The following is a 26,135-nucleotide window of genomic DNA, read 5'->3' on the forward strand; positions in this document are numbered from 1 at the left end:
TTGCTGACTGCCTAACTTGGTTAGTCCCCCCCACTTCTTTTTATAGGACTTGTGACCTGCTTGGCGCCAATCCTGCTGGCCTGTCTGCTGTCCTCGAAAGTTTCGCCAAAGAGGACTCGTTCTGCAGCTGCCTGTGCCCCCAAAAGCCTGGGAGGATTTCCAGCCTTTGACTAAAGACCCAGAAACTCAGTAGCGTAACGAAACTTGAGCGGGCCCCCCGGCAAGGTACATGGAGGGGCCCCCTGGACTTAATTAGAAGCTCTCAGGTCAGGGTACTGTGCTGAGGAGGGCCATGAAGCTTGGAGGCCCCCTTGCACCGCATGGCTACGGGGGTCTATTTTACGCCACTGCATGAACTCCCATGGAACAGTGGAGCTGCTCCCCTGCATTCTGCAGGCACCCCCGATGAGCTGCGAGGACTCCGGACCGCCAAATACCTTACACCGGAAAGCACCACTGCACACGTGCCCCCTAGCCAGAGTTGAAGTGAGCCAACGGTGCCAGCGTGGTCCCCAGACCCTCCAGACTCGAAGTCAATCTTGGGTTTCCCAGCTGTGGACTTCCCAATGCTGCCTGCAGCCTCTTTGTGCAAGCCCCCTCTACCGCGAGTGTCTCCGGTGACAGAAACCCAAAGCCTCAAAACACCTCTGCCCCCGGATGCCCCAGTCCGAGGAGAAAGGACCAAAGGTGTCCCCGAGCATCGTGAGACCTGAACCCCCCCTGTTGGTGTAGCTGGACTGTCTCTCCACTCCAAACCTGCAGCCTATTTGGGCCAGATGCATCAAAGGGTTTCACCCATTCTGTGTCTATGGGAAAATGTGTTCATGCATATGGCCCTTTGTGACCAAACCGATCCTCATTGACTTTAACGGGGCACTCGGCGCTGTATTGCACCTCTGCATCTGGCCCCCAAATGCTGCCCGAGGTAACTTGGTGGTGGTGCCTTGGACCCTGCCCCATACTCACCTTAAGTTCAGGAGGTTGGTCGCATAAGTTGCTGTAAAGAACATGTATGCAGTATTTGTTTTTCTCCATAGGGTAACATTGTTGTCTTTTGAAAACTGCAAATACTTCTATATGGAAACGTACCTACCTGATCGTATTGATTCTGGTGCCTATATATATATATATATATATATATATATATATATATATATATATATATATATATATATATATATATATATATATATATATATATATATATATATATATATATATATATATATATATATATATATATATATATATATATATATATATATATATATATATATATATATATATATATATATATATATATATATATATATATATATATATATATATATATATATATATATATATATATATATATATATAGATGCATGTTATTTTCCTAAATTGGAGTAGATCGCTTTATTGAGTTGTGTATACCATTAATTGACTGTGTGTGCATTGTACATGTCTAACAATCCTATCTGATAAGCCGAAGGCTGCTGAACCACACTACCCCCTAAAAGAGCACCTCGGAATTGCTAGAGCAAGCCCCTGTCAACTTATAGGGATACCTTGACTCTTTGGACAGTATACCTCTTTTTTGGTATGCAATATTAAGAGCCAGCTTCTTTATAGTACCCCAGCAGATATTCAACAGGAATTGCAGAGAACTCGACCGCCTTCTTTTAGCCAGTAACCAATCCCCACTCTAAGGTCATCATTGCCATGGGATGAGCCTTAGTAAGGTTATCAGCATTGGTGAATGGATAAGTTTGTCCAGCCAAGTACTGCTCTGGAGATATTCGTTTTTCAGTAAGCCTGGTGACACTTGCACCGGTATCCCACAGTTCTTCCCTAACCCTATTAATATGCGGCTGTTGTCTATTTCTCCAAGTTACTGGACCAGACAGCCAGAGCATCTACATCCACCCCACCCCTTGAGATTAAGGTAGCTTCAGTGTGTTTCTGACCTGGTCAGTGCACACCAAGGATCCCATCTGAAGACTCACCACCCCAGCGGTAATTGGAGGTGCACTAGTGGAAGCTTTTTCAGGACAGGAGAGTTCCCAGTTCAGTGTGCATTGGCCTTCCAATTGAAAAACCAAGCCTTTTCGGGATCCCAGTTCTTACCCTGTACCTACCCTTTGATTGTGAAGCGTCTCTGGGGCCACCCTCCAGAACAGGTGTTTGTGGGCCTTTAGAAGACTCTTTACCTTTTTCTTTAGAATGTCCCACATCTTTCACTTGGGGGGGGGGGGGGAGGGGGGGAGGTTTAGAGGGGGTAAGTAACCCCTTTCCTTTGGTTAGCCCCCACCATGAGACATTTTGGTGGACACCTCAGTCTTGACCCAATGGTCAGCCTTCTTCCCCAACTCCTGGGGCAGAGACCAAACCTAGGTCCAACAAGTTCCGACGCAACTTTTCAGAATTATAGTTACTGAATAGGTGCTCTCTCATAAGTAGATTATAATGCCCATTATAGTCTTGTAACTTACTTCCATTTAACCAACCACCTAGTGTTTTGACTGAAAAGCCAACAAAATCAACCCAGGACTGACTCGTGTTATTTTGTGAGTTTCCCTGAAATGAATCTTGTACTCCTCAGTAGTGAGTCCAAAAACCTCAATTAGGCTATCCTTCATGAGGCTATAGGACTCAGCATCTTCCTAATTTAGTGTCAGGAGTCTATTGCTGCACTTGCCTGAGAAAAGCTCCCAGAGTTGAGAGCCCCAATACTTTTCGTTGAGTTCTCTCATTTTACAAGTCCTCTCAAAGACTGTAAACCATTTTGTGATGTGATATCACCCTCAACATATTTGGGGCAATCCCTTTGAGGATTTTGAGAGCAAACTGTTCCCATCTATCTCTATTTACCTTGTTGTTGCCACCATTTATGGGTGCTAGACCCATCTTAGTCCTTACCCTCTCTAATCCAGGATTTGGGCTTCCAGCGCTACTCTTTTGGCTAGTCTCCCAATCTCCTGGTCTGGATCCTATAGTTCTTATTGGAGCCTGGAGGGCGATGGCCTACCTCCAGGTACCATTTTAGGGAAGAGGTTCCCAATGCTGTATTTTTCCACTGGGGTATTGGAAGAGGAGATATCTCCACGAGTACTTTTGCCAGTCTCATCATCACCGACAGGGTCATCTTTAATATTGTCTGTGGGTTCTTTTCTCGCCTGAGGTCTATCAAACCCAGAAAGCAACTCATAAAGTTGTGTTTTGGTTGGTTTAGAGCCAATTGCAATTTTGCATCCCTTGCAGAGGTTCCTTAACTGCTTCACGCTAAGTTGCAGGTCAGGTCGAGTTCCTCAACTCTCTCCTCTAAGGTTTACATGTTACAATGTAGTTGAGACCCGTTTAGAAAATCGACATGAATTCTAAACCAGACTTTTAAGGCCTAACTAATAGTTTACTTTTAGGTTTGAATTGCTTTATTGTGATTGTTGAATAAATAGATATAAAAACAGCCAATGGCAGAGCAACCAGTTGCAATGAATACAATTGTATAGTAACCCCACAACTCCCCCTTCCCACCTACCACGGACCTGATGACCTGGTTAGAAAAAGCAGTAAGAAAGAGCCCATGTCTCCCTCCCCACCATCCGCTTCTATGATCCTGAGTTGATTTAGCATTAACATCCAATAAGCGGAGTAGGCGTAGATACTTGTGACAGGTTAGTTCACGAAATTCCATCGTGAGTAGGGACAGAAAAGGCTTCCAGAGTTTGGGAAACGTAGAGCCCCGATTCGTCAATGTGAGAGTGATTCACTCCATCCCCATTATATACAATAGTCTATGGAGCCAGCCTTGGTGTGTGGGAATGTGCCCAGAGCATTAGTATGATCTGGAGGGCTGCCAGCAGTACCAACCCGATCTGACTACCCCTGTGAGACTTTAATGGAGAGGTAAGTGTGTTAGGGAGTGCCAAGAGCACATTCGCTGGGAATCGAGGGATTTCTGTTTCTAGTTGTTAATCTACATCATTAACAATCCGTACGCAGTATGTGTTTAGCTTCGGGCAATCCCAAAGTACATGAAGTATGCCTGAGGCTCCGCAATGGCGCCAACCCTCGGATGACTTAGATGGTGCATATTTATGCAGTCAGACTGGGGTAAGGTACCAATATGTTATGATCTTGGTGGCCGTTTCAATGCCGGAGATGTAACAGGCTGTGTGTCGGACACAAAAGTAAAATTGCCCTATTCTTTTGAAGATAATTCCCGTCTTATCTTGGATTCCAATCGCCTTTGGCCTGGGTATTTGGCGAGTGTGGCTTCAGGGGCCAATAGTTTATACACATGTGTAATAAGTTGTGTGTCTGTGATGCTAGAAAGTAACCAACATTCGTATGAAGTAACGTGTCGTTGTGCTCCTGGGCGGTTTGCTGGATGCAATACCCAGTTGAGATTCTGAGAGTAGTACCAGCGTTCGTCCATGGGTAGATTGTATTCCTGGCGGAGGTGGTAGAACGGAATGGGGCCATTTGTGTTGAACAGGTGTCCCATTGACCTACATCCCGGTCGATTCCACTGATGAAACCGGGGAGTCAGGGAGGGCTGGGGTAAAGTCGGGGTTCCCAACTATGGGTGTCAGGGGGGGGGGGAGGGAAGGAGGTGAGGGACCTCTTAGTTGCAACCTTGTCCCAAACTGTTAGCACAGGTTTAATGATAGAAGAGATATACAGGTTGGGAGGGCATGCGCTTTTGCGAAGGAAAGGAATGTTCCACAGGCGTTTTCCTGTAAGCACCCTGTCCATAAAGAGCCAGTGTTTTTCGGAATCCGCATGCGACTATTCAAATATTAGTTGGGTGGCCCTATAGTACCAGATTAGGTCCGGGACTCCCAGACTGCCCTCCCGGGGGAGGAAGGGGGGGCAGGGGGGGGGGGGGGGGGGTCAATAGACCAGTTCTCTACACAGGCTGAGGAGTTTGCCGGCCCATATAAAGTGGTTCACATCGTTCTGGAGGGAGCAAAGCAAGCCCGACAATGGGTCTAGTGGAAGGACCTGAAATAGGTACAGGATTTGGGGAAAGACTGGCATTTTCACAGCGGCTATCCTCCCAAGCCAGGAGAGGGAGTGATGGCACCAGCGGCTAAAGTCGGTACATATTTGGCGAATCAGAGCACTGTCATTGAGGGTCACCGTCTCGGGTATCATATGGGCGATCTGGAGTCCTAGGTATTGGAAGTGTGATGTGGCCCACTGGAGGGGAAAGGACAGTCAAAGAGTAGTTGATGATTGTTGTTGGAGAATTAAATTAAGGGCCTGCGACTTGTGAATATTCATTTTAAACCCAGATACTTGGCTGAATATAGCGAGTTCATCCAGGAATGCCGGTAGGGAGGAAGTCGGGTCCTCCAAAGTCGCTAGAACATCATCAGCGTAATAGCTTATGGTATGCTGATTGCCACCGAATGCAATACCCTGTATTGCAGGGTTAGATCTGACTCGTTGCACCATAGGTTCCATGAATGAAGCAAAGAGTAGGGGCGACAACGGGCACCCCTGACTGGTGCCCCTGTTGATTGTGAATGGGGGAGGGGCATGTCCATTTATCGGAAATATCGGGTGGTCACAGGCGCTGAAAATCCACTTTCAAAATCTGTCGCCTATGCCAAAATGCCTCAAGGTGGCCTCCAGATATGGCCAGTGGACCCTGTCAAACACTTTCCTAGCGTCTGCCTATAACAGCATTTGTTCTTGGCCGTGTCTCTGAGCCTTGTCTATGAGGTGTAAGACCCTTCTCCTGTTGTCGCCATATTGGCGTTGCGGGACAAAGCCGCTTGGTCCGGTTCAACAAGACCGGGCAGTAAAGAATTGAGGTGTGTGGCCAGGATACCTGTAAAAAGTTTGAGATCAACGTTTAAGAGGGAAATTGGCCTGTGCGAGGAACATTGGGTGGTGTCCTTCCCCTGTTTAGGGATCACTGCTATGGAGGCCATCCTCATCGAGGAGAGAGGGGAGGGTTGCTGAGCTCCCTATGGCATTAAAGGATCGGGCAGAACGTTTTGTAAAAGAGGGCCGAGAAGCCATCCAGGCCCGGGGATTTAGCCAGCTTTAGGCGAGATATACAGGAAATTACTTCCTTGATTCTAATAGGTTGATCCAGCTCATCCCTCTGTTCCAGGGTCAAGGTGGATGTGTGTGCTTCCTGTAAGTATGCTGGTATCCCTTCCTGCTGGAGATTTTGTGCCGTATATAGGTCTTGATAGTAGTCCCTAAATGTCTCAGCTATGTGAGAATCCTCCATTCATGTCCTTCCCTCCGAATCCCGGATCTCCTGGATCCGGTGTTCCTGTCGCTGGATCCTCAGCCTATTGGCCAAGCGGCGCCCGGCCCTATCTCTGCCAATATAATATCGGTGCTTTAAGTGGAGTGCGGCGTACGGTGCCCTGTCCGTAATAGTTTACTTAAAAATTCTAATGCAATGGACTGAGGGACTTAACAGAAGGCCCTAACAGTTCAGATCAGAAAAAATTGCATAAAAATCTAAAATTCGAAAAATGTGTACAAAAATGTTTTGAGGTCAATTGAAAACAAAAAAACACAAATTGGTTTAATTTCAAACTCTCTAGCAGACACCAATTCCAAGTATCCAATATTGTTTATCGGCCAAATATTTAAATACGTAAACAAAAAAACACAACATGTATAATATGCAAAAAGATTTTCTCTTCCATATACAATCACTTTTCAAATATATATGGCTGTTGCATTCAATAGTACATGGCAGTCCATAGGAAGGTAGTCCAATATCGAAAAACACCCGAGGAAACAACAGGGCCCCCAAACATATATCCTATGTACAAATGTAATCCTTAGTTGGAATCCTCCATTCCAACGGTCGAAGGATTTTAATACACACCATATATGTTTGAGGGCCCTGTTGTTTCCTCGAGGGTGTATCAATATTGGACTACCTTTCGTATGGACTGCCATGGACTATTGAATACTGCAGCCATATAGATTTAAAAAGTGACTGTATATGGAAGAGAAAATCTTTTTATATATTATATATGTTGTGGTTTTTTGTTTAGGTATATTTAAATATTTGTTCATTCGATAAAGAATTTTGCATACTTGGAATTGGTGTCTGCTCAAGAGTTTGAAATTAAACCAATGTAGGTTGGTTGGGACAACGATACCCAGTAATAGAGATTAATTAATGTCTTCTCTATTATAAAAAGTTTTTTTCTGAATTAATCCCTACACATTATGTTGTTAATACAGCTTTATCTTTGTCCAGATGTGGTGGGATTAATAGGGCAAACCCCTAGATTTTGGAGTGTCTTAAGAATGCAGCCTCTTCTTCCCACAAGGTCTAAAAATACCTTTTTTAGCTAGTTCTGACATTGTGGAGTTAGATTTGAAACACACACACACACACACACACACACACACACACACACACACACACACACACACACACACACACACACACACACACACACACACACACACACACACACACACACACACACACACACACACACACACACACACACACACACACACACACACACACACACACACACACACACACACACACACACACACACACGGAGTAGTAGGTCGAACTGATCAGAGCTCAGGGGAGACGCCCTCACACGATGTGCGGTAGAAAAGGTAAATGCTACTTACCCAGTGTACATCTGTTCTTGGCATATAGAGCTGTAGAGTCAAATGCTATTTATAGATCACCATCTAGTGTTGGGTCTGGATGTTTGCACTTTGTTTTTCTTCGAAGAAGTCTTTCCAGTCACGAGGTAGGTGACTCCTCCTTTCGGTGATAGTGCGCATGGGCATCGACTCCATTGTTCGATTGTTTTCCCGCAGAGGGTGATAATGGAGATAGTAGGAGTAGTAAAAGGAAATGCATCCAAGTAAGATATTACTGCAACAGGTATAGGTACCCGGGGAGTTGGGTGGGCGCATATGACTCTACAGCTCTATATGCCAAGAACAGATGCATACTGGGTAAGTAGCATTTTCCGTTCGAGGCATATGAGCTGCAGATCATATGCTATGCATAGACTATATAGCAGTTCTCTCCCAAAGTGGAGGCTAACCTGTATCTGTTGCAGTGGTCTGAAATAGTGTACGTAAAACTGCCTGGCCCACTATAGCTTTAGTCTTGTTAACACATCTACGCAATAGTGTTTTGTGAATATGTGAGTCGTAGACCATGTTGTAGCATTACATATTTCATCTATGGGTATATTTCCTAAGAATGCCATAGAAGCCCCCAGTTTGCGTGTAGTGTGCGCTCCAGGGGGAACTGTTAATGTTTATTTCGCTTTTGCGTAGCAGATTTGAATGCGCTTAACTATCCACCTTGCAATTCCTGATTTTGATATGGGATTGCCTTTAGGTGGTGGAGCAAAAGCGACAAAAAGTTGATTTGTGTAATGGAAAGGTTTTGTCTTTTCTAGACAATACAGCAATGCCCTTTTTATATCTAATGTGTGTAGAGCATGTTCTGATACTGAATCTGGTTGAGTGGAAGAACACTGGTAAATCAACAAATTGATTGATGTGAAAAGCAGAAATTACTTTAGGAAGTAATTTAGGATTAGTCCGAAGAACTACTTTATTTTGGTGCATTTGTAAAAAAAAAAAAAGGCTCTTCTATAGTTAATGCCTGAAGCTCACTTACTCTGAGTGATGCGATAGCCACCAGGAAAGCAGTTTTCCATGAGAGAAATTATAGTTTACACTTGTGCAACGGCTCAAAGGGTGGGCCCATTAGTCTGGTGAGGACAATATTGCGATTCAATACTGGAGCAGGTGGACGTTTTGGGGGAATAACTCTTTTGAGTCCTTCCATAAACGCTTTAATAACAGGTACTCTAAAAAGAGACAGATGCTGTCTATTTTGTAGGTATGCAGCTATTGCAGATAGATGTAAATGTATGGATGTGTATGCTAAATTGGAACGTTGTAGATGTAACAAATAGCATATAATGTTTTGGACAGAAGCATCAAATGGGTTGATGTGGTTATTACAGTAAATCACAAACCGCTTCCACTTTACTGCATAGCAGGCTCTTGTGGTAGGACGTCTAGCTTATTTGATCTTATTCATAGTCTGGCGGTAGATTAAGATAGCCAAACTCTAAGACTTCAGGTGCCAGATCGAGTTGACTGGGGTTTTGGTTGTCTTATTTCTCCATGGCTCTATGTGAGGAGATTGGGTGTAAGACATAGTTTTTGATGAGGAACTGCCGAGGGTTCCAATAGGGTTGTGAACCATGGTTGACGTGCCCATGTGGGAGCAACAAGGATTAGTGTCAGGGATGCTTGTTTGAGTTTTCGAACCACTTACTGAATGAGTGGGAGAGGCGGAAAAGTGTAAGCAAATATCCCTGACAAGTTCATCCACAATTGGTGTGGATACCTGGACGCAAAGTTTGGACATTTTTCGTTTAGGTGCATGGCGAACAGGTCTATGTCTGGAAAGCCCCACACTTGAAAGAATGGGAGAAGAACTTGAGGGTGTAGTTCCCATTCATGGATTTGCTGTGTCTGGCAACTTAGCAGGTCTGCCATCTTAGACCCATCCCAGTCCGGATTCAGACGAAACCACAGCACCGAGACAGCCCTCATTGCCGCCACAGACGACATCAGGTGCCAACTAGATAACGGCGAAACTTCAGCCCTCATCCTCCTGGACCTGTCAGCCGCCTTCGACACAGTCTGCCACCGGACACTAAGAACACGCCTCCAAGAAGCCGGAATCCAGAAAAAGGCCCCGGAGACTGGACCACGTCCTTTCTCTCCAGCAGAACCCAGAGAGTCCGCCTCCCACCCTTCCGATCCGAAGCCACTGACATCATCTGCGGCGTACCCCAGGGTTCATCCCTCATCCCGACCCTGTTAAACGTCTACATGGCCCCCCTCGCACAAGTGGCCCATCAGCACGACCTGAACATCATCTCGTACGCAGACAACACCCAGCTCATCCTCTCTCATCAAGGACCCACACACCGCCAAAACCAACCTCCACGAGGGAATGAAGGCCACCGCCGAGTGAATGAGGAGCAGCCGACTGAAACTGAACTCGGACAAGATGGAAGTCCTCATCCTCGGCCCCACCCCCTCTGCCTGGGACGACTCCTGGTGGCCGGCCACACAGGGAACAGCACCGACATCCACGGACCACGCACGCAACCAAGGATTCATCCTCGAGTCCTCCCTCTCCATGTCGAAGCAGGTCAACGCCGTCTCCTCCTCCTGCTACAACACCCTCCACATGCTTCGCAGGATCTACAAATGGATCCCGACCGAAACCAGAAGAACGGTGACCCAAGCCCTCATCAGCAGCAGGCTGGACTACGGCAACGCACTCTACGCAGGAATCCCGACCAAACGCCTACAACGGATGCAACGCATCCAGAACGCCTCCGTCCGCCTGATCCTCAAATTCCCTTGACGCAGCCGCATCACCTCCCACCTAAGAGACCTGCACTGGCTCCCCGTCAACAAGAGGATCACCTTCAAGCTCCTCACCCACGCACACAAAGCACTCCACAACACCGGACCAGCCTACCTGAACAACAGACTCAACTTCCACACCCCCGCCCGCCAGCTCCGCTCCGCCAGCCTCGCCCTCGCACCGCGCATCCAATGAACAACCTCCGGCGGCAGATCCTTCTCCTTCCTCGCCACCAAGACCTGGAACACCCTCCCCACTCATCTGCGGCAGACCCAGGTCCTGCTCACCTTCAGGAAGCGCCTCAAGACCTGGCTCTTCAAGCAGTAGCAGCACCCTTTCCCCTCAGCGCCTTGAGACCCTCACGGGTAAGTAGTGCGCTTTACAAATTCACTGACTGATTGTCTACTCCGGGGAGATGTTCTGCTAGGAGATAGATCTTGAGATGAATGGCCCACCTCCAGATGTCCTGGGCTAGGTGGGACAGTTGGAGGGAGTGTGTCCCTCCCTGTTTTTGTATGTAATAAATCGCTGTCATGTTGATGGTACAAACCAGGACAGTTTTTCCCGCCAGCTGGGTTAGAAAAGCTTTGAGGGACAGAAATATGGCCATGAGCTCTAAATGGTTGATGTGGAGCAACTTTTGTTGGTGACTCCACAGTCCTTGTACTGTGTGTTGCAGTAGATGAGCATCCCAGCCAGTTAGAGACGCATCCGCTGTCTGTATTGTCTGTGGAACTGGGTCTATGACGGGCTGTCCCTTTGAGAGATTTTGTGTGTTCCACCACTGCAGAGAGTGATGAGTACAGCCGCTTACCAACACTAGATTGGTTAATACACCGTGGGACTGGTTCCACTGACAGGCTAAGCAGTCCTGGAACGGACACATGTGGATTCTGGCATGCGGGACGATCATGATGCAAGATGCCATCATCCCCAGCAGTTGTATGTAAGCCCGAGCTGGAAGAGATTGATCGGGTTGAAACTGAAGAAGGAAATCCTCTTTGCGATACAGTTGAAACTGAAGAACTGAATCCTGAATGTTGCGAATTCTGGCTGCATTGGGAAATGCCAGAGCCTTTTGAGTATCTAAAGTGGCGCCTAGGGAGTTCTGAATATTGGCTGGCTGAAGATGTGACTTTTGGCACATTGACTGTGAACCCTAGTCGATGTAGTAACTTGATGGATATGGAAGTGTATTTGAGACACTGTTGGTACATGCTGGCTTTGATGAGCCAGTCGTTTAAGTATGGGAAGACATGGATGCTTTGTCTCCTGAGATGAGCAGCAACTACTGCCAGACATTTTGTGAAAACTCTGGGGGCAGCGGTGACTCTGAATGGGAGTACTTTGAACTGGTAATGTTGGCCCGCTAGCACAAACCTGAGAAATTTGCGATGAGCAGGGTGGATTGGGATGTGAAAGTAGGCGTCCTTCAAGTTTAGGGTGGACAGAAAGTCGCCTTTATGTAAAAGTGGTAGTACCTGTTGAAGTGTTACCATGTAAAATGGTCTGACTGTATGTAAAAATTGAGTTACCTGAGATCTAAGATTGGTCTGAGAGACCCGTCCTTTTTTGGTATTAGGAAGTAAAGGGAGTACACGCCCGACCCTTGGTGTTGTAGTGGTACAGGCTCTATAGCTCCTTTTAAAAGTAGAGACTGTACCTCTTGTTTCAGGAGGTATATATGATGAGAGTTTGTGTGACTTTGGGGGAATGTTCGGAGGAGTACTGATGAACTCCAGGCAGGAAACGGATAATTTGTAGAACCCACTTGTCTGTTGTTATTGACTGCCAAGCTAGTAAGAAATTTGACAGTCTTCCCCCAATGGGTGTTAGGTGGTCAGGGGGGGAAGGAGAGGTGAGTTACTGTTTTGTATTGGACGGGGAGGTGTGTATATTTGAACCTCTACTGCTTCCCTTACCGGTATTTCCTCTGTAGCCCCCTCTGAAGTAGTTTTTAGAGCCAGAGGGTTGGTTATTACCCTTGTATGTGGAGGTATTTTCTGAGGAAGAATTCTTATACCCCACTCTATAGAAAGAGCGTCAAAAGGAACCACTGCCTTGTGGTGACTGAAGCGCCCCCATGGATTTGGCCACTTCGGCGTCTTTATTCATCTTTTCGAGTGAAGAGTCTACCACTGGGCCAAAAACGTGTTCCTTATCAAAAGGTGTGTTTAGGATAGAGGTTTGAACCTCAGGTTTGAATCCAGAGAGACGTAGCTAGGTGTGCTTTCTCAAAAGGACACTGGTATTTACTGCTCTGGCAGCTGTGTATGCAGCATCGAGGGAGCACCTTATTTTATTGTTGGAAATAAGTTGTCCCTCCCTTATTTTATCCTCAGCTTTAGCCTTATGTTCTTGGGGTAGATATTGGATCAATTGTTCCATCTAGTCACAATGTGCATGGTCGTATCTAGCTAGCAATGCTTGTGTGTTGGATATGCACCAGAAGTTTGCGGTCGGAGATGTGACTCTTTTCCCCGAAGCGTCAAGAAGCTTAGATTCTGTATCTGGGGGTGGAGCATCTCCTGTGGTTGGAGAGTTAGCCCTTTTGCGTGCGTTAGACACTACTAGCGAGTCCAACGGTAATTGTATGCTTGGTCAGATGGTGCAGACTTATAATTTTTGTCTACCCTAGGGGTAATGATACGTGCCCTGACAGGATCACTAAAGATATCATCCACATGTCTGATCATGCCCTTGAGCATTGGAAAAGTGTGTAATGACTTTTGAGTAGTGCTAAGGGTCTCAAAAAGGAAATCTTCTTCGATGGAATCTTTGTGGAGCTGCACCCCATGCTAACAGGCAGCCCTACCTAGCAATTCAATGTAACCTACACTTGCGTCTGGAGGAGAGGGTTTGGTAGGATATAAGTCAGGATCCTTGCCTGTGGGCGAGTTAATGTTATAGTCGTCCCAAGGGTCTGCAGGTATTGGCTGACTATCGTCATCCCCATCCCCGTAATCATCCCCACCACCCTGGTTGTCAGGTGTATGTGGTGAGTGCTGAGGTGAAGTAGGCACAGTTATAGACTGTGGAGAAGGAGGAGATGGGATAGGAAGAGGAGGAGGAGGAGAAGGAGAAGGGTTAGTTCTGATAGTCCTCTTCTTCAAAGGAATGTGATACTCCTCTTCAGCATCAGTCATTCTTTTCAGAGTCACTGTGGTGGTGATATGCCCAGTTTTTGGATGAATATACAGCACTTTTTGTTTCGGGTCCGGTTTTTTGAGCGGATCGTCGAAACAATGCTTTTTTTGGTGATTTCGGTGCCTGCGGTTGTTTCGGCGGCGAAGGTTTCAGTGTCGAAGGTTTGGGGGCCGGTGTTTTCGGATCCGAAGTGTGTTTCGGTGCAGAGTGTTGAGGGTGGGTGCCGGACTTTGATTTCGATCTCGAAGGTTTGGCGTGGGCTTTTTTGGAGCCGGAAGGCTTTTTCGCAAACTTTGGTGCCGGGCCAGAAGGTGGGGCGTCGGAAGCGTGGGCTCCGTGGCGACGGGAGACCGAGGGCGCGGGTTGGTCCGGAGCCTTCTTTTTCAGTTGAGGTGGATTTTGGGGCGAGGGAGGATCTGTACTTACAGTAAATTGTCCCTGTGGGATGTCTTCATCCTGGTCGGAGCCGTACGCGGAAACTGATATCAGTTCCTGTTCTTCCTCGGCCTCGTACGCATCGCCGGCTTCTTCCTCAGATTCAGTCCTAAAGAGGTTCGGAATGGAGCTTGTGTGCTGGCTCTGCATGACGCGACGTCGAGCCTGACAGTCGGGAAGCGTCTTCTTGGAGCGTAAAGCTTTGCACACATTGCAGTCCTGTTCACTGTGCTCAGGAGACAAGCACAGGTTGCACACTTCGTGTTAGTCGGTGCACAGGTATTTTGCGTGGCACCGAGGGCAGAATTTAAAAGGAGTTCGTTCCATCGACTGCAGGTCGAACAAACGTGGGTAGGCCCGACGGCCTACCACGAGCTCTCCGATTGAAAGAGGGTTTTTTGTCAGTAAACACGACACACGAAGAATGGAATACGCGATCGGAAACAATACAGTCGAGGTAGAATGTCTTGCGCGCCGAGCCAAAGCGAAGGAACGGTGTAGAACTGGAGCCCATTGACTAACATCCGAACCCGATGGCGGGAAGAAACAATCAAAAAATGGAGTTGATGACCATGCGCACTATCACCGAAAGGAGGAGTCACCTACCTGGTGACTGGAAAGACTTCTTCGAAGAAATACAAAATGCAAACATATGAACCCAACACTAGATGGGGATCTATGCATAGCATATGATCTACAGCTCTATATGCCAAGAACAGATGCATACTGGGTAAGTAGCATTTTCATTTTCTAAATCGAACTCTGAGATACAGAAGTTTGAGGGGAGTATTCTAGAGGGTGCTACAACTTGATTGGTTGAAGTTTGGTCTCTTTCAAATGATACACGTGCTACTAAAGTGAAGACTTACCAAGCTATGTTTAACATTACACTGCTTTTCTAGTTCTAACGTGGGCCTCTCACTTCGACTACAGGGAATGATTTAAGCATGCGAATCTATGAAAGATCCAATATAGGAGAAATACAGTTTTCCAACATTGGCATCTTTTATAGACTCAGTTGCTGTAATATTCCTGGCCATCAGGCTGGGAATCCGAGCCTGACAACGGGGAGCATATACATCTATATCTAATAAAGATCTAATGTTGGAGAATTCATTCAGACATGAAATACTTTGGCAACTTAATACTCCAGTCACAAATTCCATTAAAAAGACGGTGTTGACTAAAGAGTCCGGTAGCATCAAACTCCACTTTACATAAACTTTGATAAATTCAGTCTTCATGCTTCAAGGGTGTGCTTGTCACACATCATATAACTGAAATGATTTAACAGAGCACTCAAAATAAACACAACACAGTCAGGTATTCCCTATAGCTGGCTATCACATCATTCTCCGCAGTAAAAGATGCATCAAAACAAGGCGGAGGGTGAGGTCCAAAAGCGTTGACGACAAGCCAAAGGAATTATAAGAACAGATAAAATGGTAAAGAAAGAAGAGTCAAATTTTCTGAGCCTTTTGAAGGTGATGGAAAAAATAATAATGTTGCAAAGTTGGAGAAAAGGCACGTTTGGTAAATGAGAAGCTTTTTTGGAGAACTACATCAAAAACAACTAGCCTTTTCTTGTTGCACCATTGTGTATTTGCTGCCTGAAGCATTAACATATTTTTTTCTGAGGTCAGGTACATTTTATTTTGTATTGTTTGAAAACCTGGGTTGAGAAAAGTTGCCAACTGATTTACATCAAGCTGAGCAGCTTTTAATCCTCTTGGTAAAGAATAAAGACTTCTCTTGGACCAAAACTTTGCATGCAAAATATTTACAGTGACCCTTTAATTTCAATACAATGCTCAACCTCACATCACATATCACTCCATTCAGTCCTATACAATGAACAGAACAGCCTTAATATATCACACAAGGGGCTTTCAAACTTCAGTCTGTCATGGAAACACTGCAATAAAATTTGAGTGGATTGCACCACTGACAAGACTACAAAGTCAAACAATATGAGGCAGGTTTGTAGACATTTCGCAGTGAGAACCAAGCACAGTTTACACAGTTATTTATCCCACAACTATATATCTGTCTCTTTTACTCCCACTGCTAGCCTCCAACCATTATTTGGTGTTGCTGCTCTTCGTGTTCTCTCAGGATATGGACTGCAAGCCAGACGTGGTTGTGGGTTTTCGTAACCGGCTTTGTTTTTTTGTTACGGGTGGTTTGCCCCATGCTTCTCTTTTTTCTTCTGTACCGAGCAGTGCTCCTAACCTCTTTTTTTAAACAGGGTGTGTCCTTCGTACCTCTGCTGTCTCTTGTTACTCAGCTGTGTCACTTCACCACCCACCTGCATCTGCTGAGGTACAGTGCAGGCGCAATACCTGCCGGAAGTAAGGACACGGCACAAAGGCTGCATACCCTAAAGGCAGACTAGTTCTGTATACATAATAAGAACAAGAGATAACCTATGTCATATGGCACACATTCTGAAGCAAGGCTACATTTTGTTGGTTTCTGCTGAAAACACATCAACAAAAATGCTAAGAACTAAAGTTTTCAGTTTTGATTTTCATGCTCTTCGTATGGCTAAACAACCAATACCAAAGTTCCCAAAAGAAGATTTCGAATGAAATGACACATCTTCCTTTCTGGTGTAATCTGTTTGCACAAGCAAGTACTGTACTTGCAACAAATGCAGATAGTAGAGACTTTAAAAGATGAAGTCACCTGGACACAATAGGTGGCCAGAGAGTTTGGTCACTCGGATTTGCATGTATATGGACCATTCTGCATTTTTCCATCAGCTGAGGGATGCGCTAGGCTATGCTCCAAGAATGGCAGTTGTTACACCAAATCCCATCCTGCTATTTCAGGATATAAGACATCTTCTCCCTCTGAAATTAAATTTCTGGTCATTCCCCCAGCTCATAAACCAAGAAGGAAACAGATGTTTAAATACAGGCAAAATGTACAAGTTACTTACCTTTGGTAACGATGTATCTGGTAGACGATTCTAGCCGCAGATTCCTTAATGCAGAATTATCCCCACGCGTGAGACTGAACCCGGAAAACTTTCTTGCGTGGTACCGGGGGGCGGTACCACGCAACTCTGCCCGAGGTCCTCCGCGGGCATGACGTCAGCGAGGTCACATAAGGCCCACCCTGACGCGCTGACGTCAGTTTGCTTCGGAGAACTTTTTCCGCGACACAACGCGGAGCCATCACAACAAAACTGAGGAGGGCATGGGAACAGTGTGCGAAAAAAACAGAGAAACAAAATGAAGAGAAACAAAAGGTGAGAAACATCACCAGGTGGCACCAAGGCATCAGAAGGCGACAACAGCAGGCCAGAGCAGGAAAAGAGCAGAGCATCACTCTGTTGAACAACTGTGCAAGCCAAGGTGAAAGAACCAGGTGGCAGTGAAGCACCAAAAGGCCAGAGCAGCGAAGCCAGAGCAAGAAAAGCGCAAAGCACCACTCCGTTGAACCACCTTGCAAGCCAAGGCGAGAGCCATCCTGGAGGCACAAGCATGTGAAAGTGCCGGGACAGAAAGAGAGAGAGAGAGAGGGTCTGCAACCACAACGGGAAGGGCCACAAGCCCGGAACAGAGTAACAACGGTAATCCATCCCCAGACTACAATGCCAAGGATGGCCATACCTCCTGAAAGGAGTAGGAGGTCAAAGGACAGGTAATCCATCTGCAGACTACATTGCCGAGGAGGGCCATAACCACTGAAAGGAGTAGGAGGTCAATGACAGGTATAAGAACCCCCAACGAAGAAGACCGAGTGGGGATCAGAACTCTAACAACAGAGGGAAAGAGAAAAAGTAGGCCCTCTAGCTGGAGAGAAACCAGCTGGAGGGATGCCTGACCGGCAGAAAACGAAGAGGACACCCACAGAAGACAAGCCACCCAGAGGGAGGCAACTGTATAAACCCAAGCAGAAGGTCCTCGCAGAACGGGGGGGGGGGAAGGGTGGGTCATGAAGGAATCTGCGGCTAGATTTGTCTCTACCAGATACATTGTTACCGAAGGTAGAAAACTTGTACATCTGATAGAGACTACTAGCCGCAGATTCCTTAACGTAGAATAGATACCCTAGCCATACCCAGAAGGGAGGAGGGCCTGCTTGAGAGCCTCCCCACCAAGAGAGACACCGGACCCAAGTAGAGGACATGTCACAGGAACAAGAAAGGACAGGCCAGGATAGGCTAAGCCCAGCCAAGAGAGAACTGCCCAACACCCTGCAGGGGCAGACAGCACCCGAAAGCCCCAAGGAACACAAGGACCACCTCAACCCCTAGGGAGAAGAGCAATAACCGGAGGCAGGGCCCACCGTAAGAAACACAGACATAGTGACAGAAAAAGCTGAACACCCTTACCCGCAAGCAGCGGACAAGGCCAGTTGGAGAAGAAAGGCACAGATGCACAAAACCCCAGCTGAACCAGAAGCAGGGGCACGAGGGAATACATCGAAAGGCCACAACGGTGGAGTAAAACAAACCAGCCTGCATAGGCATGCGCAGCCAGCACCAGGCAACACCACGGAACGGTGCACCCAGGACAAGGCAGACGCCAGCCGAAGGCAGAGGCCAGGAAGGGCTAGGACACACCTAAAGGAAGGGGCCAGTCCAGAAACACACACACAGACCCACAAAAGAAGTGGATCCAGGCAGAAAAGAAAGGGAGACGAAGGACGGACCAAGCCGTCCACCAGAAAACAGAAGCCAAGGAAAGCCAAGGAAAGCCAGTTCCTCCCGGAACACCAGACAGAAGACCAAGCCAGACTGGGCTAGCGACTTAGCGAACCAGGAAAAGGACAGACCTGGGCACAACGTAAGCTGCTTCAAAACAATCGGCAAGAAGATCGCACCTGCGACATACCGTGACGCCACGGAGAGCAAGGAGCACGAAGGGCTACCACACCTCCCCAGTACATGACAAAGCTATGTAATAGCTAACATTACCCCACATAGCGTATGTTACATCCCAAGAAACATGGGAACACCTCTTAGGAAAAAAGTTCCGCAGCAGAGGACAAACAGAAAGACCTGCGAATCAAGAATTACACGGACTTACTAACAGCCAAAACCACAAGGCAAAAAAGGTCCGGATCAGCAGCCAACAGCACGAAAGGGCCCACGGAAGGACCCTGAAAGCACACCAACCACATAGAACACACAACCGGGACTACTCGTTACTAGGCCCCAGAAAACAACGGGAGAACACCTTCCAGAATAAAGATCGACATCCAGGGTCACTGAGGAGGAGGAGAAGGACGAAGCCCCGCAAGGAACCTCTGAATGGCAAAATCCGCAGGGTCGTGAAACAAAAGAGCGCCATCGAAGGGAAGGTCAACCAGCTGCTCTCAAACGTTCTCAGGGAAAACACTCCCTCAGCCACGCATAGCGATGGATGGCCACTGAAGAAGCCATGGTGCGACCAAGCACCTCCGAAACGTCCAGAGCCGAGCGAAGAATAAACACTGCCAGCTCCCGGCCATCCAACACATGGTGCCGCAGATCAGCGCAGGCACCCTCCTGAGAGGCGGAAGACAGAAGGGACGCCGTCGAATCCCATAAGCAAGAAGTGGCTCCGGCCAATACACAAAGCGTGTTAAGTGCCCGTAAGGCAGCACTGGAGGAGGCAAAGATGTTGCGTCCCCAGGAATCTAACCACCCGGCCTCCCGTGACGGGGGAGACAACACCGATGGCATGGAGGGAAAGGCAGTCTGCAAAAGAGGGCCCCTGATAGAAGGGTGGAAGAAAAGGCAGACAGGATCATGCAGAGCAGGACGGTGCAGAAGCGGCTGGGGCACCAAGTCCCTCGTGGCAGGATGCCCCCAAGAGAGAATTATGGAGCGACGCATCGGAGGGAAGAAGCAGCTCCCGTCCACCAGAGCCCTGATGCAAATGATGCGTGGGGAAATGGGCAGCCGGATTGCCAATGCGCAAGATCCCCGCAGCCGTGGAGACAGCCCTGGTGAAGGCAGCATTCTCCTCCGTAGGGCAACGCGGTGGGGAAAGCAATTCCTCCGTGGGAGACGGCTGTAAGCTAAACCTGCAGTCTCCCAGCTCAACCGGAGAAAAGAAGGGCCAAGCTCGGAACGGGGAAAGGGGGGCCGACGAGTGTGGAACCTGAGGAGCCTCAAGGAAGACTGCGGGCGCGGGGACGGCGAAGAGTCGTCCTTGGAAGACGCCAGCAAAAAGACCACGACGCGGCGTCCCGTCTCCGGAGAAGATGAAACAAACAGTTACCGAACCTCTGGAGAAGAGGGGGCGTCCGAAGACGAATCAATGACCCGACGCCGGCACGGCGCCGTAGAGTCCGTCACCGGCATCAGCTCAACGTCGACCAGCGCCGAAGGGGATGCCCAAACGACCTCTACCACGACTCGCACCGCGAGAGAACGGGGCAGGGTCGGAGCCGGAACTGCCAAGGAACGTGCCGAAAAGGCGTCGACTCGACCCCCAACAAGGCAGCCGCCTGCATGGAGAGACGAGGGGGGCCCGGGGTCACGCCCCGACCCCTAGCCGGCCCCGCCAGGCCCAGCAGCCGCTGGCGCCTGAGCGGCGTCAGCTCAGCCTCGGACAAGGCCGCCGCCTGCCCAGAGGATCGAGGAGAACTAGAGGACAAGCCTCGAGCCCTGGCAACCTCCTGCGACACCACATGGACCCCGACGGGGGTTTGCGGTGAGGCATAGGTGCCATGGTCCGAAGGAGGGAAGCCCTAAGGGCCGCACACCACATCTCCAGTACCTGGAGCCGAACCTGTCTGGGTCGGAGCCGCCGGCGCCGCCGCAGAAGTCCCCGCACATGGCAAGGGATCCGCAGACGTCCCAGGAAGGGGAGGAGAAGAAGGAAGAGCCAAAGAGGCTTGCAAGGCTGTCGCTTAGGCCTCCAGTTGGGCTCTGGTCGCCCCCGCGCCAGGGAACGGTGGGTAGCGTGGTGACGCGCAGCGCCACACAACCCGCGGAGAACACGCGCCCCCCACAGGCCGGGGACCAGGCCTCAGGGACAAACTGCGACACTTACCAACAGGTGAGCAACGCCCTTGCGGCCTTGGAGAGGGACGATGCCGGAGATGGAAGCAGCGGTTCTTGAACCCTTCGCGGGGGACGGACGCGGCGACGATGCCGACCTGGACGGCATTCGCACACTGTTCTCAAGAAAACGCAGAGCGTAAAAAGAAGGCCTGAAAACAGGCCAGGAACACGATCCGGATCCGCGTTGCACGCGGAAAAGAAGAAAACTGACATCAGCGCGCCGGGGTGGGGCTTATGTGACCTCGCTGACGTCACGCCCGCAGAGGACCTCGGGCGGAGTCGCGTGGTACCGCCCCCCGGCGCGCAGAGATGCTGGGCAAGAAATTTTTTCAGGTCCAGTCTCACGCTTGGGGATAATTCTACGTTAAGGAATCTGCGGCTAGTAGTCTCTATCAGATGGCAGGACTACTGCAACATCTGATCTTTCTATCAAACCTCTTTATGACTTATCTAGTAAACAATCCATTTAATGCAGTTTACCTGAAATGTCTCACGGTTTACAGTTTTATATTGTCACTTTGTAATGCACTCTAATTATTGGAGTAGGATGTCTGGTGAAGTTTAATGTGTAAGGGGCTGCTTATGAACTGATTAGTTATTTATCCAGTCTTAATTTTCTGTTCAGCCCTTTTCCTATTGCCTGAGAATCATAGGTGTGTTTTCCCTATTCACCTTACCACAGTCGAAAGTGGAGATTATTTCCCTTATTGCTGTTTGTTCTGGCTCTCTAAGCAACTCTGTACTCTGGAAAATAGCACAACACTGGTGTACGCCAATAAGGGATGTTTTCGTGACTTCAAGAAATAAAGTGGTTTCCAGCCTAAAATTACAGACAAAAACCGCAAATATTTTGAAATCCTTATAAAAATAAAATCAAGTATGACAGTATTTATGGAAACACTGGAGAGTAAAAAAAAAAAGCACAGTGACTACATCGATGCTAATGAAAAGACTTAGGCCTGGATACAGCATGCTCTTGAAAAGGTATCAGTGTCTCTTCACTTACAGTAGGACGACATTGAATGGCCTACATTTGGGCAACATCATGCTTTTCAATTCACAGTAATTCAATCTTCCATGTAGCAGAGATCAAACGAACTCACTCATGATCAGATTTCTTTGCTGCAGGAATCATGAATGCACAGGATGGGTTATTATTATCTTCAAATCTCACATACCAGCCTTCCTGGGTTCCAAGCCACACAGTGGCCAAACTCCCCTTTTGTGGTTCATCTGCTTTATCATCCGTTTTCTGGTCACCTAATAGTGTATTTCCCACGCCTGTGGAATCAGCATCATCCTGTCCATAGCCTGTGAATACAGGAACATAATGGAAGGTGTGTTACACACTAAAAAATGAAGGTCAGACAGAGATGGTTTCAGTAGAAATGGAAATAAAAACATGGAAAATTACACAAAGCATATGGAGTTTGATATACCCTAAACCAGAGTAAAATGCAGTTAACCCTAAAGAAAACAATGCCTTAATTGTGTCTCTGGTACGTTTACTCCTTGCTAAATATCCTTCATAAATGACCTGCAATGGATTCTGCTGAGGACAATAACGGATTAAGCATCCACAAAATAATATTGTTCACTTTAAAAACTTTGACAAGGTGCCAGGTACATTGTCACAATCTGAGACTACAATCAGCATCAATCTGTTTTTCCATTAATGGAAGGTTGACGCACGGCATACAAATGCCATGTAGGTTTTTGTTTTTACACTGTAGCCCTGCGGTCCCTTGTCCACAACCTGTCAAGAACCAAATTTGAAAGTACAAAATGCAGGGAGAAGGTGAGAGCAAATGCCAGGTCATGCCATACCTCAACCAACAACACTGTACATAATTTGGTGGGCAAATGCTACACTGTTATAAGATGTGTAATAGAGTAATGCTTGGAAAAGCATAAGGTAATCAAAAGTCCATGTACCCCGTCCCTAAACATATGTCTGCAATGGTAACAAACCACCAATGCTGTTTCTGCTTTAGTGCAATGACCATAACGTTTTAGAAGAAGGTGGGCACTATTGGAATTTAGTGATGGTAGCTTTTCTTTTACTGCATTACGGCCTGTTGGTAACATGGCATATGATAAGAAATGGTTACTTACCTCTAGTTCTGTTTTTGTAACGTAGAAAACTTCACTGAAGTCATAAACATTAGAATAATTCCCCACTGTGTGCATGGACCCTGAAACACTTCTTAAATATTTGGACATATAATTATGCAAACACTCAGCTATTGTTCTTATGATGAGCAACACCTTCAAAAGCCTAACCAAGGATGGGTTTTTCTGAAATGTAGACTGTTCAATGCCCTAAAACATGTTTCAAGGCTGTATTGCAACACCTGCTATGCAAAATGTTTGTCTATCATTTAGGGAAAAATGCAGCCTGATAGGCTTCAATTGGAAAGGTGTGAGACAGACCCCAGACCCTTTAGGACTCCAGGAGCTTCCACTACCTAAGATGTAATGCCTGCGAGTGTGTGTCGGACATCGCCACTATCGTAGTCTCGGTCATAAAATGCATGCTCTGTCTTGGGTTGAATCTACCGGACAGCGCGGTTCAGATGTAAAAGTCTCCTTGTCACGTGGACCTGTGCCTCTGACTCCAGCGCTACACCTGAGCGGCTTCAACGGTGAACATACTGAACAGCAGGACCAACATTTGCCTTGCTAACTAAGAGCGGAGACTCACCGGACACACCTCCCTGACGCTACTCCTCGCCGGACCCGCTTCGCTGCTCCTGCCTCCTGGACATCTGCTGTGCTCCTGTAACTGCGGCTGGGCTTGTCTGCCTCCTGTGCCTTCCACGGACTTGCGGCGGTGTAGCTGGCGTGACTGCTCGCGCACAAGCGGGACTACAGGGCTGCGAGCTGACCCGCAGGGACTCGGTGTACCAGGAGTCCCTGCGCGAGGTCCAGACCCGCAACACCTGGGTCGCTCTCCCTGCCTGCCCCGCCCACGCTACAGCTTATTGCCGGCCACTCTTCCCGCTGCACGGGAGCGCGCGGGAGCGCCCGGGGCTAAGCCCGGGCAAAAGGCGGGCCGTCTGTGGCCGTCAGGGGCCAAAGGAGGCCGGGCTGGGCCATATCCCTTACTTCTAACTTTTCAATCTGACTAAGGTGATGCCCTCACCAGGTCCGTGTGAAACTCCATCAAGGGAGGGGGGTAGCAATACAGGGCCACTGGACAACTATTTTAAATCTGCTAAAGCGGACGCAGACAAAGAAAATTCCCTGGAGAGACGAAGGGCGGTGCGGCGACGCTCCATTGAATCTATGAGGAGCAGACCCTTGTTGGAGATTATCCCGCATCCTTTGTCACAGGAGGAAGGTACGCCCCCTAATAGTTTAAATCCTCCGACCTCCGAGGACTTCCCCCTCTTACTTCGGGAAATTCCAAGTTCTCCCGGGATGATCCCTGGTAAGCTCACAGACACAACTTCTCCCAAGATATGTACCACCCCCGTTAACTTGGTTACTCAAACGCCCCCTGGGAATGCAAACAAGAAAAGCAAGCAAAAACAAAGTGTTGTGCGGGAACTACATAGGCCCCCACCAAGTAAACGTAGTAGGAAGTCAATGGGGGGGGAGGGGGAAAGCCAAACTATTCCACCTAGACTTTGGCAAAAAAAATACAAACTTACTTCAAACTGGGAGGGTCACTGAGACTGTGCCTACTGCTTCTCCCTCCAAGTCCCCCGGCTGCAATATAGCTGTTGTTAATAATGGCCCAGTGGACAACACACCTAGCATAAATCCCCCCATCATATCCATAGGGAGTATAAAATCCCTACTTTGTTCCCTCTTGCAGCCTATTAGCGATAGCCTGAAAAAAGTGGAGATTAGGCTCACTCTGTTAGAGACATCCCTTACTACCTTGAACACCTTAGTTAGTAAGCAATCGAAAAATATGGGACCCCATCTCCCTGTGGGTGATACTCCCAAAATAGGAATCCCACAGGGTGCTAATAAGGTTCCCTCTCAGAGCGTCCCCACTGTCCCCCCCTTGCAGCCATTAATGGCTATTCCAGTCCAGGCACCGCGTAGTAACTTAAATCATAGGCTTCCTCAACCAATAGACTATGCTCCTCAAAGTTTTCAGGTAGGGACTAACGGAGGCCAACGAGAATCCGGAAGCGCTCCTCTAAATTCCCCGAGCCGTCAAACTCCAAGACCACGGAGACCAGATCTGCCGCCAGAGGCTAATAGTCTAACGGTGGTCTTAGCAGGTGCCCCCCAGCTAAGATCAGGGGAAAATGAGGACTACCAATCTCTAAAGAAAAAGGTCATTAAATGGCTAAATCTGAACCGACCCCTACCACCCCGTTTTAACAATGAGATCATCATGGCTAGAAGGGTCCCTTGGCTAGGGAAGACCAGAAAAACAATAATAGGGGACTGCATTTTGGTAAGCTTTAAGGATCCGGGCACTGTCTTGCACATCTGTGAAGGAACAAATAGATCACTGGATTCTACTATTCAGACCCTTCCAGTATCCTTCTTTTTCCCACCCAATCGCATGCACCACGTTCCTTTACAGGATGAGTGGATAAGGGTGGAGCATAGACGTAAACACAAGGATTATGTACAACGCCCAAATACCCAAATGCAGGATGCTCCCTATTTTTATTTCAACCGCTTTAATTGTTTGACTGATCTGGATGGGGTTGATTGACTTTCATCTTATGCGCCAATGACCCAAGATTGTGGCTTCTGTAGTCTCTCTAAGACACCCGCCTCGACTATTGGCAAAATGCATGAGTCACTAAACAACTCAGTGCCATTGGTTGATTTATCTGCCCACAATGTTGTTAATGCCCTTGGAACTTTGAACGAGCCAACACCTGTGGAGAACGACCCCACTGGACTCTCCGAATACTCGTTCCCTAGTGTTGGCAATGCGTTAGAACTCCCGATTGCATGTGAGTCTGGAATCATCTCCTCTAACCCGCCAGGTACGGCATCTAAAACTTCTAATCATCGGAGGTTGATTTGCTGGAATGTTGCCGGGTTGGCTAATAAACTGGCTGACCCGGACTGGGCAAATTATATTGAGTCGGGAGACATATGTATGTTCCAGGAAACATGGGCCAGAAAGGACTACGGCCACCA

At 47.8% G+C, this 26,135-nt stretch overlaps 1 protein-coding gene across 3 annotated transcripts in view; it reads right to left on the minus strand.

Annotated features, from left to right (window-relative positions):
• Positions 1 to 26,135, minus strand: part of LOC146809690 (C-Jun-amino-terminal kinase-interacting protein 4-like) — a 759,065-nt gene that overhangs the window by 270,037 nt on the left and 462,893 nt on the right. For all 3 annotated transcript variants that reach the window (XM_085616533.1, XM_085616532.1, XM_085616534.1), the window contains exon 20: positions 22,190 to 22,322. In XM_085616533.1, coding sequence (XP_085472659.1) covers positions 22,190 to 22,322 — 133 coding nt within the window. The remainder of the gene's footprint in view (positions 1 to 22,189; positions 22,323 to 26,135) is intronic.

This window comes from Triturus cristatus, chromosome 7, assembly GCF_964204655.1.
Source record: "Triturus cristatus chromosome 7, aTriCri1.1, whole genome shotgun sequence".
NCBI classification, from domain to species: Eukaryota; Metazoa; Chordata; class Amphibia; order Caudata; family Salamandridae; genus Triturus; species Triturus cristatus.